Source organism: Juglans microcarpa x Juglans regia, chromosome 1D (genome assembly GCF_004785595.1).
Source record: "Juglans microcarpa x Juglans regia isolate MS1-56 chromosome 1D, Jm3101_v1.0, whole genome shotgun sequence".
Lineage (NCBI taxonomy): Eukaryota > Viridiplantae > Streptophyta > Magnoliopsida > Fagales > Juglandaceae > Juglans > Juglans microcarpa x Juglans regia.
The window spans coordinates 49,089,783-49,106,398 of NC_054594.1; the positions used below are offsets into that span (position 1 = coordinate 49,089,783).

General features: G+C 38.8%; 3 protein-coding genes across 6 annotated transcripts; 2 read left to right on the forward strand and 1 right to left on the reverse strand.

Annotated features, from left to right (window-relative positions):
• Nucleotides 1-736: 736 nt before the first annotated feature.
• Nucleotides 737-6,969, reverse strand: LOC121265840 (sister chromatid cohesion 1 protein 1). 4 transcript variants are annotated; one of them, XM_041169521.1, is made up of 20 exons: nt 6,902-6,969; nt 6,703-6,761; nt 6,560-6,604; nt 6,439-6,458; nt 6,279-6,355; nt 5,850-5,961; nt 4,547-4,622; nt 4,378-4,456; nt 4,001-4,113; nt 3,254-3,327; nt 3,003-3,155; nt 2,533-2,698; nt 2,368-2,450; nt 2,091-2,277; nt 1,892-1,970; nt 1,598-1,731; nt 1,399-1,483; nt 1,192-1,304; nt 958-1,045; nt 737-850 (listed from the first exon to the last, which is right to left on the reverse strand). In XM_041169521.1, the coding sequence occupies exons 1-19, from the start codon at nt 6,967-6,969 to the stop codon at nt 963-965; spliced, it is 1,806 nt and encodes a 601-aa protein (XP_041025455.1). In that variant the 3' UTR covers nt 737-850; nt 958-962. The 4 variants fall into 4 exon arrangements, with proteins under 4 accessions (XP_041025455.1, XP_041025449.1, XP_041025444.1 ...); XM_041169515.1 differs by having other exon boundaries at nt 737-826; nt 1,598-1,749; XM_041169510.1 differs by having other exon boundaries at nt 737-1,045; nt 1,598-1,749.
• Nucleotides 6,970-10,243: 3,274 nt separating this feature from the next.
• LOC121240568 (protein VAPYRIN-like) lies at nt 10,244-12,370 on the forward strand. Its single transcript, XM_041138039.1, has 2 exons — nt 10,244-11,357; nt 11,815-12,370. The coding sequence occupies exons 1-2, from the start codon at nt 10,386-10,388 to the stop codon at nt 12,232-12,234; spliced, it is 1,392 nt and encodes a 463-aa protein (XP_040993973.1). The 5' UTR covers nt 10,244-10,385; the 3' UTR covers nt 12,235-12,370.
• Nucleotides 12,371-12,689: 319 nt separating this feature from the next.
• On the forward strand, nt 12,690-14,747 carry LOC121234593 (peptide-N4-(N-acetyl-beta-glucosaminyl)asparagine amidase A). Its single transcript, XM_041130594.1, has one exon. It carries the CDS (start codon nt 12,816-12,818, stop codon nt 14,583-14,585), a length of 1,770 nt encoding a protein of 589 aa, XP_040986528.1. The 5' UTR covers nt 12,690-12,815; the 3' UTR covers nt 14,586-14,747.
• The last annotated feature ends 1,869 nt before the right edge of the window (nt 14,748-16,616 follow it).

The following is a 16,616-nucleotide window of genomic DNA, read 5'->3' on the forward strand; positions in this document are numbered from 1 at the left end:
ATAATAATAAATAATAGTGAGATAAATTGAGATGCGTTGAAATAAATTAAAATGGCTTACAAATACAAACCAGGCCTAAAACTTCTGAATTATCCCGTCAATGTCTTTATGGGTCAAAGCACGCCCACGGCGCGCACACTTGAGGAATCATCATAACTAAAATATTAATTACATGTGGGGTTATGAGTTGTTCTTCGCTACAAAACAAGGTGCCAGCCCAAACTTTTGTGCGCATGCCGTTGCTCGCGGTTTTGGTCCTTTGTAGTCCCCTTCTGGCCACTTAAAAAAAAAACCCTTCGTCTAGAAACAATATACTCTAATAAAACAAAGAATCCTCTCGATTTGGTTTTTTTTTTAATTAATTTTATCTACCATTTCTTTTTATTATTATCTTTCCACTGTATCATTATGTGATATTAAATAATAGAAGATTATTTGTCACATTCAATTTGTGGGCTAATTATATAATGCCACATGATAGAATGAAATGTTGAAAAGAGGATGATGAAATAAATGATAAATAGAATTTTTTATTTTTTTATCAGTTTTAATTGTCACGACAGGCCATTTATTTCAATTTAATGGAGAGACTAATCTGCAGTTGTTTGGAAGAACAAGCTTGGAAGTTGGAACTAGTTACCCAACAACATCCAGAGCTATAAATGAACTGTTGGGGAAAATGATAATGAGTGCTAAAATTCTTGCTAAAGCTGTATAGGATGCATCACATAAATGATAAATCACGAAAGTAAATAGTATTTCAACCAAAAGAAACAGGGGAGACCCCCCTTTACTACTCCTAGGGTCTACCCAAGCTCTTCGATTCCTGTATTTATCAGTGCAACATAAGCTGCGACGGCAAAAAGCAAAACAAAATGTTCTCATGGCAAACCCAATGTCCTAAACCAATAAGGGAAATACACCATCACAGAAAAACTATGAATTTAAGGTACTTACATCTGTCACATCTTTGCCCCTCTAGAGATGAGGATGTCCCCAAAAGGCACCGTTTGCTCTACTCTCAGGATATCTCGAGAAGCCAGAACTACACATCAAAAACCCAGTTACGTTAGTTGCTTCTTAGTTGAAAAACTTCGGACGTTGCGATCTGATTTTAACAGTCAAAGTTAGCAGTGTAGTGCGATAGTAGGCTGGGGAAGTAAACATGGATGGGATCATTGGGGTGTGTACCGCAAGTCTGATAGAAGAGCAAGGCGGCTCCTTTTCTACTCATTCCAATTGCTAGGTTGTTCAGGGATTCTACTTGAGGGGCTCCCGGTGTGTCAAAATGCGCTTTCATCTGCCTACAGGCATGTCAAAGGAACATGCTTGATTTAGTTATAAATTCAAAATCACTTCTGGATTGGAGAATTCAACAGATGTAAAAGAGAATTATACATTCGAATAGAATCAGTCATCTTCTCAACGGGAGGGTTGATGCTTTCATGTTGTGTTTGAGTCACTCCAGTTTCCACAAACAGATCTGCAAAAATGTTTGATAAGGTGAGGAACAATGCTCAAGTATATAGAGAAACTACTCCTAAAGGCTAAAACTATACTCGATGCACCAATTGAGAAGGATTGCCAAGTCATAGACCTTGATCAGGTGTCGGGCCATTTTCAGACAACCTTGTTAACTTAAAATTGGGGTCAGAATGCTTCCACGGATTCTCCTCAGCCACTGGTTCAAGGCCACCACTGCTGTGTCTAGATGACGAATAAGGCCTTTTCCTGTTGGACACGTGGAAACTTGGTACTTCAACAGTCAAAATCCATCACACAGTTTTAAAATGAAGCACATTACATTTGTAGCCTTGTAGGCCCTAACATGTGCAATATAGTTGTCACTACTTGAAGACCGAATGGCAATTCACGAAATATAACTACCGACCTTCCTGAATTGACTTCGGAATTATGTGAGAGAACACCATGTCCAGACGCTGAGCTAGGAATGGATCCGGCTTCGTCAACTATAATTTACATCATGCAAAAAATTGAAGTAGAATATCCTCATAAACATTGGATGACGTCAAGAGTTTCCCCAGAAAAGTGAGCAATACAATCTATTCAAAGAAGATAGATCATTATACCAGAATTCCCAGGTGTGACCATCGGATTGGCTTCAGCTACCCTCACCCGATTGTTCATAAGGTTGGCCCGTAGTTCATCCATGAGGAATTCAGTTGGGATTTCATGGTTGAAGACATTTGTCCGTTGCTTCTCTATGGAAACTCCCAATGACTGGGAGCCAGCTCCACTATGAAATTCTTCAAAAGGCTTCGCATTTATAAATGGTCAGATATATACTGGGGAGTTCTTTTCCTGGAAGATATTAAAGTAAAGCAACAGATTGGTGGAGCGGCTTACAAATCCTATTGACTCTTGGTAATGTGCTCTTTCTGGTGGTGAAAACGATGTTGGTTCTGGTGGCAAGGGTGGAGAGGTCCTTTCTGCATGCAAAAGCACTGTTTATCACTCTATCCTCTAGTTCTTTTCAAGAGGAAATTCTCAAAAGAAATTGTGTATTACAACCAGAAGCTGAGCCATGGGGAGGTTGGATGCTTTTCATCCATAGCTCGAGAAGAGGTGGTGGATAATGGACTGCTTTACTTCCATTTATAAATAAACCACCAATTAGTACAACCGGCGGCAATTCCATGAGGTTAGCTATCTTCATAGTAGACATGATCTCCGTGTGCTGCAACAAAAAGTACAAATACTTGTATTGTAACTCAGGAATACTGAGATAATTGCTTTCTCTATACTACGCAAAATTTTACTCTTTGTAAACCAATCTTTAAAAAATCCATGTTTCAGAATAATGTCTGAGATCTTTCCCAACTCAATATGAGTCTAAGATATGATATAACCAGTTCAATTTTCCCTTGCATTTTAGCTAGTCAAGTAAAAAGTTCGCTTTAATCATGGCACAACTTTAGTGGTCAAACAAAATCTCTTTGTTAGTGCTATATAGAATCGAATAAATTGAAGCCGGGACAAACCTTTCTCTTTCTTCCCCTTCTTGAGACAATATCTGAGGCATTTTGAAGCCAAGACTGGTATATAGGACCGGGGATCACGGTTTGTTCATAATCCATGAGAGAGGCTGTTGGTCTTCTAGTTTTTCTTCTTTTTACTCCCTGCCTCTCTTGATCCTGCTTCACCAAACTTTCTTGGTTAAGTTTGTATGGTTTCTTTTCTTATATTCTTCACACTCTGGTTGCTGGGGTTACACGATGTTAAATTATGCTACCTGTATAGCTTCCTTGCATTCGTCAGATGTCCGATTGACCTGGTGATCTGGATGTTGGTATTGAAATTCATCAGCTGCAGAAGGGCTTAGAGGTTAGCGCACACAGCTTTATAGATTTCTTTTTGACGGTGAGAAATTAAGAAAACCGTCCACATGTTCAACTAATAATCTGATGCTTTCAATCTCAGTTAAAAAAAGAAGAAAGAACCAATCACACGAGACAGGTACTGATATACCTAATCAATGGAACTAAGAAAACCCAGTAATTGGTTCATTGCAATTATCCAAGGTAACATCGTATAAAGCTTGCTAGGTTTTCCAAACCGAAAACACCATCTCAAAAAAACCTGCAATCTGTGCTTCTCTTTCTTTGCTATTTTCATCCTATTGAGAAGTATCCTGAGTTTTTTTTCTTGGACCCCGGGGGGGGGGGGGGGGGGGGTTGTAAGGATTGGTGGGTGCACGGAAAGCATTTGCCAAGCATGATGGTTGAACAGAAACGAATTAGTATTTGTAAACGATAGCTATAAAAAAACTCATTTATGACACCTATCTCAACAAGTATTGCAATAGCATGACCTTATTTGTCTCTAGTGGGGAATATAGGCGTGAAAATGTAGCAAATAAACGAAGAGGAGTGTAGTGCATGCTTAGGCGTCTCTGGAATCGAACTAATTAAGAAGACAAGTGAAAGTTTCGCATTATTTAAGCCGAGTTGAAAGCTTTAAAATGCATTATTGTTCTTACCTCTTAGAGGATTATCGTGTCTATGAGGGGAGGGTAGGAGGGTCGTTGGGATTTCCGTGTGCTCTCCTGAAGCGAAGTTCAGCTGCGTCTCATCATCCCCTTCAATATCAAATCTGCGTCCGATGAACGAAGAATTGTATAAGAACTTCAATCAACACCGAGGATTATCAAGATCCATTTCAGATCTGCAAATGTGGGATCGTTTCATTCAAATTTTTTGAATTCTTAACCATTGATATTCCAAGTTTTATTATGCATATGGTCATACTTGTAAAAAACGCGGTGGCCCAAAATACTTTACCATGGAGTAAAAAAAGGTAAGAAAAAGGAATTGCACGCTGCCTAACATTTAAAATACCCATTCCAATGGATTTAACCTTTCAAAGCGGTTGAACATATCTGCATTGGCTTGGTATGAATCAAAACGTTCAAATAAGGTGATGTTGTCCGCATCGGCTGCTTTGACAAAGTAGCAGATATTAGCAACATATATGGTCCAAATTAAAAATAGGAAGGAGGCTGATATTAGGAATAAAAAAAATTAACCTTGATGAAAGTTTTGGCACGGATCTTCCTCCCTTGCATTATCATTAGTGTAAGGTTCATCCATCGTGTCCAGTCGCTGCAAACACAAAAAGTTTACTCTTGAGTAATTTTGGAGGATATCTCATCAACTCTATTTCTGGTTCTATCACAGTATGTCTGGACCATTACCACCTTTGATAATTTTCTGAAGAAATTTCACAAATAGAAATACATCTCACCCCCAGCTTAAGTGGAGGAAAGGGATAGTTTTACAAGAAGAGACATTGTGATACATTTGTAATGACTATCAAAAGTCGAAAAACACGAAAACTGAGTTTTGTGCATGAATACGACAGTTTTTTTATTATATTCTTAACAATCATTTGCGTGTGGGTTAGGGTACATTGCCTTAAATATTTAATTAAATAAGGTATAGAGTGTTGAAATAGAATTTGAACACTTTTATCTTAATACTATAGAAAGTATCACTTGTCTAAAAAACTTAAACCGATAAAAATAACTTGATTTAATTATTTATATTATATTCTTAAAATAAGCCAACATAAGTATCTACTTGGTTTAGGGTCTATTTGTTCAGACATACTTTATGATGGGTTTGGATAGAGAGTTAAAATGAGATGAGATGTTTTGTTAAAAGTTAAATAAAATATTGTTAAATATTATTTTTTAATATTATTTTTATTTTTATATTTGAAAAAATTGAATTATTTATTATATTTTTATATAAGAATTTGAAAAAATTGTAATGATAAGATGAAATGAGATAATCATATACTTATCCTAACTAATTGGGATGAGTGGATGGAGTTGCAATATGTATGCATGTATATGCACCAAACAACGAAGAGGATTATGTGAAAGAAAAACACTATTTTGTCCTCTCATTTGTAGTGTTTTATTTGACTGTTTGGTAATTTTTTTTTTATTTAGTAATTAAGGAAATAATTTTAAGTGTATTGGAATTTTTTAATTTTTTTTAAATATTTAAATATATTAAAAAAATTATGAAAAAAAAAATTAAAAAAAAAACCCAAAAGAAGAAGACCTTCTCGATTGATGGGTGACTGTGTAAATGCGTCAAACACATCAGTCAGAGTGAAAATGATTCGCCGTTGGTTGTTTTTAGCATGTGATTGTGCAGAAGACACGCTGGTATATTTCTTCTCTTCTACTTATGCCTCCACTATATTTTTTTCCAGAGACATGATTCACCTAACGGGACTTCATAAAATTTGTTGATGATGATGCATGATCATAATAAGTTTGGGTCTTTAGGTAATGTAGGGTGTCTCCTTTACATTACCATGGCAAAATAGGCGGTCTGTTGGAAGCCCCGGGTATTGGAAAAATTGAGGGACTGTTCAATATCTCCAACATCTATCTCTTCGTTCTCAGGTAATGTCACTGCTTCTTTCCTGCAAACAAGGCGAGTCAAACCAAATTACCATAACTATATAGATATAAATTAACCTTCTTACTCTTCCACCATGCCTTGCTCGCTTGGCAATAGGCGGAATATACAATATAGTATTATAGTAATATACTCTAATGCGTAGTTTCTGAAAGGAAAATGCGTATTGGTCGATTGTAACCGACTTTCAACTGCGCCGTTTAATTTGCTTGTGAATAGATAAATTAATGCCACAATAGACAATTTTCCAAATTAGCTAACTACTTACAAATGCGTCGAAGTGTGGATGAATGTAAAAACCAAAGAGAAACTGTGACTGACTTGGCTTGGGATTTTCCTTTAGGGAGGACAGTGGGGTCTGGAGCAGCTTTCACCTTCCATGCTTCATTTATTTCAACCTGAGAACACCAAAATTGAACGGAAAAAAAAATCATAAAACAAAAGTGCAATGGAGACTTGAGAAGTACACGTAAGTACGTACCAGAAGACGGGTAACGTCATCTGTGAAGCAAATCAGAGTTACCCACGCATGAGATATATAAAACAAATACTGAATTTGAGGTTTGAAATTAAATTAGTACGCGACTAGAAAACAAATATACCGTAGAGGATTTTGACTTTTCGCTCGTAGACAATCACAACCCCACCTGAGAACGACGCGGAGGAGAGTCTTTGTGAGTGCACGAAAACAGAGATTTGCATGGAAGAAAAATGAGGGAGAGGCAGAGAGGTAGTGAACGATTACCCATGAGAATCCCGGAGAGTCTGAGGGCCATAGGAACTGAAGGATTCAAAATCTCTTCACTGTACATGCGCGCGCGCGCGCGTGGTATATATGAAAAAATTGGAAAAGTAAGCCCGAGAGTAAGTAGAAGGCCTTTGAAGTAGAAGAAACCTCAATGGAAATATTAGTAATCACGACAATTAATTAATAAAAAAATAACCAGATCTTGATGATGTTGAGCTTGTCGAGCTTTCTCCGATTGATCTTTGCATGCATAGTCGCAGCCATCCTTCATCAAAAAGAGAGAGAAAGAGAGAAATTAGACATCCAAATGAACAGGCAATGTGAACGCTGCAGAGATTTCATCGACAGAGTTACATAAATCCAATTCATGTAATATATGGGGCAAAAAAAAAAAAAAAGTAACTCGGAAAAACTACAACCTATTTTCAAATTCAACCTCTAGATCAGAGCTTGAGCTTTCAGAAGTTACGACTCGTGTATTCGAGTTCAAGTAGACTGAGAGAAGTCACATAAAAACTATGATTCACAGGCTTCCATAATCCAGAGACAGTAAATTCGTGGAAATATTTCAAAACACGAATAAATAGAATTTACGGGAACTATAATGAAAATAAAAAAGACACGGTTAAGAAGCTTGGGTTTACTTGGAGAAGATGTGCTAGAAAACAGAGACAGAACAAACAAAAAATAGAGGGTGAGTCAAAATGTTTCTGTATGCTAAGAAATTTTTGGCATACAGAAATAGGACGTTCGAATTCAATACATAATCAGTATCCATTAATGCAAGAATCAAAAGCTGGACATCATTGGAAATGAATGGCAATGATGAGTACCAAATCTGCCCCATCGGAGCCTTGCGAGCCAGAAGCTGGTGCGAGTAGAACATTTTACAGTGAGTATACGGAACTAGAACCAGAGAGTTAGAGAGAGGAGGAGGAAGAAGAACAGGGGCGAAATCGCAGTGAAAGAGGGAGAGAGCTGAGAATAGGGCAGGTTTGGGGGGTGGGAATGAGAGTGGTGTGTTTTTTATTCTCCGAAACAACTAATTACCCGCTATGACAGAGTGAGGAGGTGTAGGGGATACAGTGACGCGAGCCGCATGGAACTCTTGGCGCTATCAGGAGAGGCAACGGTTAGGAGCAAGCCGGATTCATGGCAGTGCGATAAAGCAGATGATTGCTACCATGGGTAACGATAGCGAACCTGTGGACTCGACCGTTTTTTAGCTTTTGCCTTTTCGGGCCGCACAGGATCACCGGTTTTCCACTGCCGTTCATCTGTTCGTGTCTAGTTTGGGACCTTAAGGCAATTTGAGTAAGGCCGGTATTTTGTGTTTTAAAATTTTTATATAAAATATGATAAATAATTTAAAATTTTCAAATTCTAAAATAATATTATTATTAAAAATAATATTTTATTTATTTTATATCAATTTATCTTATCTCAACTCAATATTTAAGACACTTAAAAGTCGTGCTACACTCACCTAGAGTGTAGATTGATAATGAGTTCCGATAAGGCCATTTGGTTCTTTTCTTATATTTTTTTTATTTATTTTTTTATATCCTTAAATATAATTTTTTAGAAAAACACAATATTATTAAAAAAATAATTCCTTAATTACTAAGTTAAAAAACAAAAAAAAAAAAGTATAGGACCCATCATCGGTGACTTTAGTTTTTTCCCTAAAGGGTGATGCTACACCATAGAGGATTCCTCACAGAACGGCCAAAAAGCTTTCTTTAAAAAACCATTTTTAAACATTATTTTAAAAAAAAATACAAAATAATCGTAAATTCATTAAAAAATACTTTAAAAGGTGAATCGGTACAAAAAAATCGGTGACATTACTACGTGAGAATGGTGTTTTCCTTTGAGTAAATTAGACTATAATTTAATATTTTAATGTGATTATTTAATACCTCAAGTGGTGAACTCCACAAAAAAAAAAAAAAAAAAAGTACTCTCATAACCATGGTTTGCCAGAAGTCGGGTGTGCGATAGGGTTTGATCAAGGAAAGTTTGCGAAAGAAAATATATCTTAATTAAACACTCCCTGTATTACAAGATTCTCTTGTGAAGAGATGACTCTTTGAAAGAGAGTTGGGACCTGTAAATCTACAACTATATACTTTAAAAGACAATAATTATACCTATATATATATATATATTATACAGAAATAATTTTTTTTAATATTTTTGATGAAGTGATGTTATTACATTGCCTGGTTGTAAAATTGATTGTAAAATAATTGCATGAATATTATTCTTCTTTCTATTATAAAGGATAAAAGTTTTTTTTTTTTTTTGTTAATATAAGTCTCGTTAAATTTGAATTATGAAACGAAGTTTTTTTTAGAAAAATTTTATAGATAAAAAAAAATCAAAAAAAAATTTCACACATTGATGTGACATATTACTGATGTGTCACGTTTCCTTCCCCCTTTTTTTTCTCTTCTTTCTCTCTCTCTCTCTCTCACCTCTCTTCCGGTACCAGCCATCCCTGCTCTCTTACTGTGCCTTCTCTTTGTGCCCGCCATGGCCTGAGCAACACCGCCTACGTGGAGCTCACGACAGTGCTATGAACTTGTTGTACACATTAGTGCACATTTCACGTACTATGTGCATGGTCAATGGCGCTGTTAGTTGGCTGGGATGGTCAGGATTCACCCCTAAGTTGACAAAAGTTTCTATCGGTCTAAGTGGCAACCGCCAGAGGGGACACGGAGCTCATGATAGTATCGTGAGCTTGTCATGCACATTGGTGCACATTTCATGCACGGCTTGCATGGTCGATAGTCGTCGTCCATTGGCTATAGTGGTTGGGAACCACCCTGGGGGCAGACAACGTCGAGGAGGAGAGAGAGAGAGAGATGGGAAAAAAAAAGAGACGTGACAATGTGCCACATTAGTATGTTGGTAGTGTCACATTAGTGTGCTGGACCCTTCGTGGTATCTATTTATGTCTCTAGCAGACTTTTTTTTTTTTAATTTACTTTTTTTTTTGTTTGATTGTGACCATTTGTAAATTAGTATATAATAATGAGGAGCCATTTCATCCCTCCAAAAATAGAAAAATAAATAAAACCTGAATTTACATTCTATATTTTTTTAAAATGAAGCAAAAAACATGATTTATACATACCACGATTAAAGCAATAGTCTTCCCCTACTATTATTTATTTAGTTTTTAAAATATTTTTATCAAATAGTCTCATTCAATCGAACACTTAACATAAAAACATTATAAAAAATATAAATAATTTTACAAGATGCCTAAGAACAAATTAAACAAGGGAATTTCATATTTCTATGAATCCTATTAGAATTATAGTCCTTATCGTAAAAACACTACAAGATGATTCATACTTTTAGAGATCACGGTTTTATAAAATATAGATGCCGAGAGGAAATGTTATTTCACCAACCAAACTCTATTATAATGTGTTGAAAAAAAATGAAATATGGTCCAAAACGACAATGTTTGAAACAAGCTGTTTCATTGACTCTATTGTCACATGGCATGCAAATCACGCGTTTAGTATGGATTTCACAAACGACAAACGTAGATCCAAAACGGGGAGGGTGATTAATTGAAGAGCCCCCACGGATCACGTGCTCTCGTTAAAGGGAAGGCATACAGTTATCATCTCCAACACGAACACTCCCTCTTTCTTGCAATGGAAAGACTAGTGGAAGTGTCAGAGCCAGAGGTGCGCCTAGACTTCGCACTGAACTGCAAATGCCGGGCTAACGTGCGCCTGCGGTCACTCTGCGCCACCACCCCCATAGCCTTCAAAGTCCAAACCTCCTCACCCAACAAATTCCTGGTTAATCCACCGTGTGGACTTATTCCTCCCTTGTCTTACGCCACATTTCAAATCATCCTCAAACCCCAAATCCAACTCCCACCCACCTTTCCTCGCTCACCATCCGATCGTTTCCTCATCAAAACCGCCAAGTTTGTTTCTAGCTCCGTCGAGTCGACTCGCCAGGACTCCATCAACTCTTGGTTTTCCACCATCCCTTACGTGTCAACTCAGGACCTCAAGCTCAAGGTCGCCTTTGTGGGTCCCATCCTTCTTCTCCATGCTGTCAGGTGTGGAGACTTGGACGCCGTCCGGAGCTTAATCAAGCGGCAGAAATCTGTTCTCTCCGAGTTGTCACCGAGGGAAGCAGAGTCGCTCCTCCGAGTCGCTACTGAGCTGGTCACCTCGGAGGAGATGGTTAACCTGCTCGTTGAAGCCGGGTTGAAGATAGAAACCCGTGTGAAATTGGATAATGCGAGTTATCCGGCGGACTCATCCAAGGGATGGAGTGAGGTACACGTGGCGGTGGCGTTTGATCGGAAGGATGAGATGTTGAGTTTAATAAGGATGAGGGGGTATGCTTCGCTGGATTCCAGTGACAAAGAGGGTCGTACAATTTTGCATTTGGCTGCCAGCAAGGGAAGTATTAAGTGTGCGAAGGTGTTGCTAGAATCGGGTGCAGATGCGAACGCGAGGAGTAAGGACGGTCGCACCGCGCTTTATAGGGCAGCGGCTAATGGGGACCGGCGAATGGTTGGGATGCTGATCGAATCGGGTGCGGACCCAACAATCCCCAATGATCGTGGGCGATCCCCGCTCGACGTTGCTCGCGACAAGGGACATGTAAGTCTCGAGTTAAGAACAAAGAGAGCAGTTATTATCATTAATTATTGAAAAATGATAAAGACTCAGCTTTTCACGACACCTTACAAAATTATATTTTAAAATGAAGATAGGTTTTATAAATTATTTTATAAAAATATTATTATTTAAAAATATATATTGCGAAATGTATTGTCTCAATATTATTACCCTTCAATTATTTATTGCTAGTCGGTGTGTAATCTATGCTTGAAAAGATCCTTCAAAGTTCTTTTTATGTTTCTTAACAGAATCGTAATTAGGCTAATTAATTTTCTTACTAGAAATGAAAGTCGTGCAAGAATCCAAATTAGTCTGACTCGTATTATTGACAAAATCATCTAATCTACAAATTATTAGTAATTAAAAATTGATGTTAGGGGAGAATGGCTTTATCATGCATCGTTATGCATAATCAAAAGATTGAATGATGTTTCAGAAAAAGGTTGTAGAGACTCTGGAGCGAGGAGAAGCAGTGCTAATGGCTGCAATGCGCGGAGAGTTGGAGCGCCTTGAGACGCTGCTGCGCAAGGGTGCGGACATCAGCTACCGTGATCAGTACGGGTTGACAGCCCTCCATGCAGCAGCAATGAAAGGGCACAGGGACGCAACTCTCATGCTTGTCGCATACGGGGTAGACTTGGACTGCCAGGACAACGAAGGCCATGCACCGCTTCATTTGGCTGTACACAGTGGCAGTATGGAGACAGTTGAGGTATTGGTGGACAAGGGAGCCGATGTTAATGCCAAGAGCGCCAAAGGTACTACCAGTCTCTACATAGCTGGGGCCTTGGGCTATGATGACATCTCGCAGTTCCTCATAAGCAGGGGCGCCCTCTCTTCTGATGTTACTTGTTAATTTCCATCTTCCTTCTCCTGAACCCCGTTATTGTATATCTCAACTTACCGAAGCTTGTACAAAAGTTGGAATGCCAAGAAAACAAGCGTTTTTGTTATAAAAAAAAAAAAAAAAACTTGTATGAAGCATTTTCGTTCGAATGTGTGTATACCTTTGACTTGAGTTCCATTACATTCAAGAAGGTTCATACCTCCTCGCATACCCGTACAGACAGATAAAACTTAATGATATTTTAGTGAATTAGCAATCAGCACGTTAAATGCACACAGGTCGCAACCAGTATTGTACATAGCAAACTCACGTTACGGCATTCCTACCCTCCAAAGCCAGAATCAAGCACTATTCCTTTGATACTTGATTGCCCTATTATATTCACCATTCAATTGTACATAACACAAATCCACCACAATCAATTTCATTTTTTTGGGTAACTGAAACGCAATCATTCACCAACTGCAGAAGATCATTCGTACACACTCCTAATCATCGAAGCTTCCTAAAAAGGCTTTGTATGGGCAAAAGAAAAATAAAACAATAGTGAACTATTTTTTTCCATTTTAACAAAAAAAAAAAAAAAAAAAATGTCCATCTTCCTGTTTCTGCTGCTCTTCTTCATTGTTCCTGTCTCACCCTTCTCCTCCCCAGATCGCTACACCAAATCCCACGTCTCATCCCACCATCAAGAATACTTGGAGCTCGCGCATCCCCTACCGTCCGATTTTCTAATCCCATCATGTACCCACCAGATCCTCCGCCACTCCTTCGCCAACACAATCAACTCCCCTCCCTTTTCCACGAGCTACTCCCCGCCTTCCGAATGCCTTCCCCCCTGGTCCTACGTCTCCCTCGAACTCCGCGCCGAATGCAGAGGCGAACAATACGATCGAATCGCCGGATTGTGGCTAGGCGGCGCAGAGCTACTCCGCACCAGCACAGCCGAACCGACCAAGTGCGGAATCTTCTGGAAAGTTCGAAAGGACATCACCAGGTATTCCTCTCTCCTCTCACGCTCTGACCTCAACGTCACCATGATGCTTGAAAACATCGTCAACAACTTCTACACCGGCGTTTACCATGTTGCCGTTACGTTCCTGTATTACAAGGAGAACGCCGACGAGGATCAGTCACTGGTTTACCATCAAAACTTCGGGTTTCTTAGGGAGAAACAACAGAAGGGTGGGGTTCGTTCCTGGCAAGGTCTAGCGGGATTATATGAAACACCTGCCGATTTTATAATCCCGATATCCGATCGGGGCAACAGGGGATCTTGGTTCAGAATCGAGAGCGAATCGGATGTGTATTCCCAGAGAATTCGAATTCCGCGGAATACTTACCGAGCCGTGTTGGAACTGTACGTGTCCTTTCACGGAAACGACGAGTTTTGGTACTCGAACCCGCCAAATTCGTACATCGAAACGAACAACTTGACCACTGGACGAGGTAACGGAGCTTACAGAGAGGTTTTTGTGATAGTCGACGGAAAGTTTGCCGGGTCGGAGGCTCCGTTTCCGGTCATGTTCACGGGTGGGGTGAACCCGTTGTTTTGGGAACCGGTTGTGGGGATTGGAGCGTTCAACCTTCCTAGCTATGACTTCGATTTGACACCGTTTCTAGGCCAGCTTTTGGATGGCAAGGTTCATAGCTATGGATTTGGAGTGAGCGGAGGCATTTCGTATTGGCTCGTGAATGCGAACTTGCACCTTTGGGTGGATCACAAAGCATCGAAGAGGCTCAAAGCTCGATCTGTTGTTTATAATAGTCCTCGACTAAAGATCAAACGTCGAGAAGATTTCAAGCTTCTTGATGGGTCATTCAAGGTACAGGCAGAAAGGAAAGCCCAGTTCGGGGGGTGGGTCAAGTCCAGCGCAGGAAACTTGACCACGGTGTTCTCGCAAGATTACAGGTTGAAGAGCTCGGTAAATTTCGTGAAGAATGGAGCTTATAAATTGGTAAAGCAGAAGGTAAAGGCGTGGAGAGAGGTGGTGGTGAGGAACGAAGGAGGTACAGCGGTTACTCGTTTAAGCGTTAGGAGGACATACCCCCTGAGTGTCATTACCTCAACGCAACCGGGACCGCAGAGGAAGAAGGATACGTATTTGCTTGTCACGAATGTTAGCCGTGCATTGAGTGAGAGGTATTCGCATGGGGACTTTTCGAGCCTCGTTTACTATTCGCAGGATAGTAGAGGGTGGATGGAGGTGAGGGATCATTCGGTACTCTCCGGTTCGGCACTTACTCGACAGAGGTTTAGTTACAGGGATTTGTTCAAGTGCTATTCGCGCTCTGTGGAAGCGGCCGATGGTAAGCTCATTGGAAGCAATACCACCACTGATTGCATTTCTTCCTTCTAATCTTCCGCTGCACAGGAATTCTTGTTCAATAACTCACCGAATAATAATAATGGTTGCGATCCGTGTGATGATTGCGGGTCACATCTTTGTCACTCTACTTACTTGTCTACGTCATTTTGTATCATAATGTAAACTAATTGGAACTGCTGGTTTTGTTTTCTACTAGCATTTGAAATTTTGTCGATTTTTCTTCTTGCCTTCCATTTCTGTGCGTTTGGAATTTTTTAGCTTGATGAACGGTATGGGATGGTATGGTATGGTTTGCAGAAAATCATCCCAATGAGTTAATTGACATGTTGATTACATCTTCTATAAAGAGCTCATCTCAATAGAAAATCTCAATTCACTTGATCGAATCAAATCTTTTTTGTTGCTTTAAAAAATATATGTCGAATGTATAGAATTCTCACCTTGACAAGAATCGAGGAAGTGAATGTTTTTAATTGCTATATATTTTTCTTTCTTATATCAATCGATAGAACCTACAATGCGAGGAGTATGATAGTGTAGAGGTAAGAGAAAAAATAGCTTTTATTATGTTGCAAATCAAAGCTTATATTGTTTCGTTTGAAATACATCCCTCAATTTCTTTTGCAATTTGCAGAATTAAAATGGATTTTCTAAACATTCTAAGATAATGCGGAGCTTTCAGAATCAATCCATATTCAATTAAGAAAAACTCTACTTTGCCTCCTACTTTGACCGCTCAAAGTGATCGCTTGACTTTTTTTTTTTTTTTTTACTTAGTGATTAAGAAAGTAATTTTAAGTGTATTAGTATATTTTTATATTTTTTAAAAATATTTAAATGTATTAAAAAAATGTAAAAAAAAAAAAGAAAAAAAAATGGCTGGGGTACGCTCAGCAATAAAGGTAGGGCAGCAGAGTAGCCCCACCCTTCAATTAAATCCAGAACATCATTTCCATAAATGATATAGGGAAAAACAATACCAAAGAATCAATCTCAGTATCTCACCATGTCCCTGCTCTTGGGCCACGGAAGCGGGAATCTGTAAGCAGTGGAAAGGGGAACTAAGCAAGGGCATTTCTCTCTCACACAGAGAGGGGGGGGGGATCATACGAGATGAGGAATTAGAAAAGTGGGTTATTTGGTGTGATTATACAAGTGAATTAGTAATAGAATAGTACCTAAGAGGAGGCGTGCCGTCAATTTGTTCCTTCTTTGGAGCTTATATATCATAGTTAAATTATTTACATCAGCCTATAATCGCAGCACACCTCATGTGCTGAGTTAATAAAAAAAAAAAATATGTGAGGTGTGCGAAGAATGCGGCTGATCTATATCATATAGTACCCACGCCGAGGATTGTTTGGTATTTGGTGGGAATTTGGCAAATCTCAACCAAGTTTTGTTTGTTTGGCCACACCTTTAACCCGATATAGCCAACCCTGCTACTCCTAATTAATAACCCATCGGAAAAAAAGATATGGACATGCTCTGACGGGGAACTTGAATCACCTCCTTACCACTCGCCTTCACTTCTGTTACTCTGTGTGTACATGGAACAAAAATACCTGCTTCAACCAGATTTTTAATCTTCAGTTTTAATTAAATGCTGGCCAATCTGAATGTCAACATCGAACAGGCCGGTTCATCATTTTACAGTAAAACAATCTGACACATGTTAACTCATTTTTTATTTAAGAAAGAACATACCATTTCCATCACTTATATTTTAAAATTTATTTTTCAAATCAAATTATAACTTAAAAACACTATACCATGCGTTATTCAAACCGTATCATAAATTGAATTTTTCTTGAGAAAGTTAACAAATTAAAATATATATATAATATATATATAGGGGTTGAATAGATCTTATGCGTACTAGTCCCACGTGCAGAGCACCCAATTCAGCTACAATGTCAAAAACCACGTCACCATATGTCCATATGGTCCTAGTCAGTGCTAGTCCATCAGATCCCTACCTATCTAACCAGTACAGTTGGTTTCACAGCTAATCGCTGTCAGTGCATTAACGTTGCACAAAGAAAAGTTTCAAAACAATAA

Coding starts and splice junctions, on each gene's coding strand:
- LOC121240568 (XM_041138039.1), top strand. CDS start 10,386: ATGGAAAGACTAGTGGAAGTGTCAGAGCCAGAGGTGCGCCTAGACTTC. Junction 11,358..11,814: donor TTGCTCGCGACAAGGGACAT/GTAAGTCTCGAG, acceptor ATGATGTTTCAG/AAAAAGGTTGTAGAGACTCT.
- LOC121265840 (XM_041169515.1), bottom strand. CDS start 6,969: ATGGCTGCGACTATGCATGCAAAGATCAATCGGAGAAAGCTCGACAAG. Junction 4,623..5,849: donor AGACCGCCTATTTTGCCATG/GTAATGTAAAGG, acceptor TTGTGTTTGCAG/CGACTGGACACGATGGATGA. Junction 4,457..4,546: donor GTGCCAAAACTTTCATCAAG/GTTAATTTTTTT, acceptor TTGTCAAAGCAG/CCGATGCGGACAACATCACC.
- LOC121234593 (XM_041130594.1), top strand. CDS start 12,816: ATGTCCATCTTCCTGTTTCTGCTGCTCTTCTTCATTGTTCCTGTCTCA.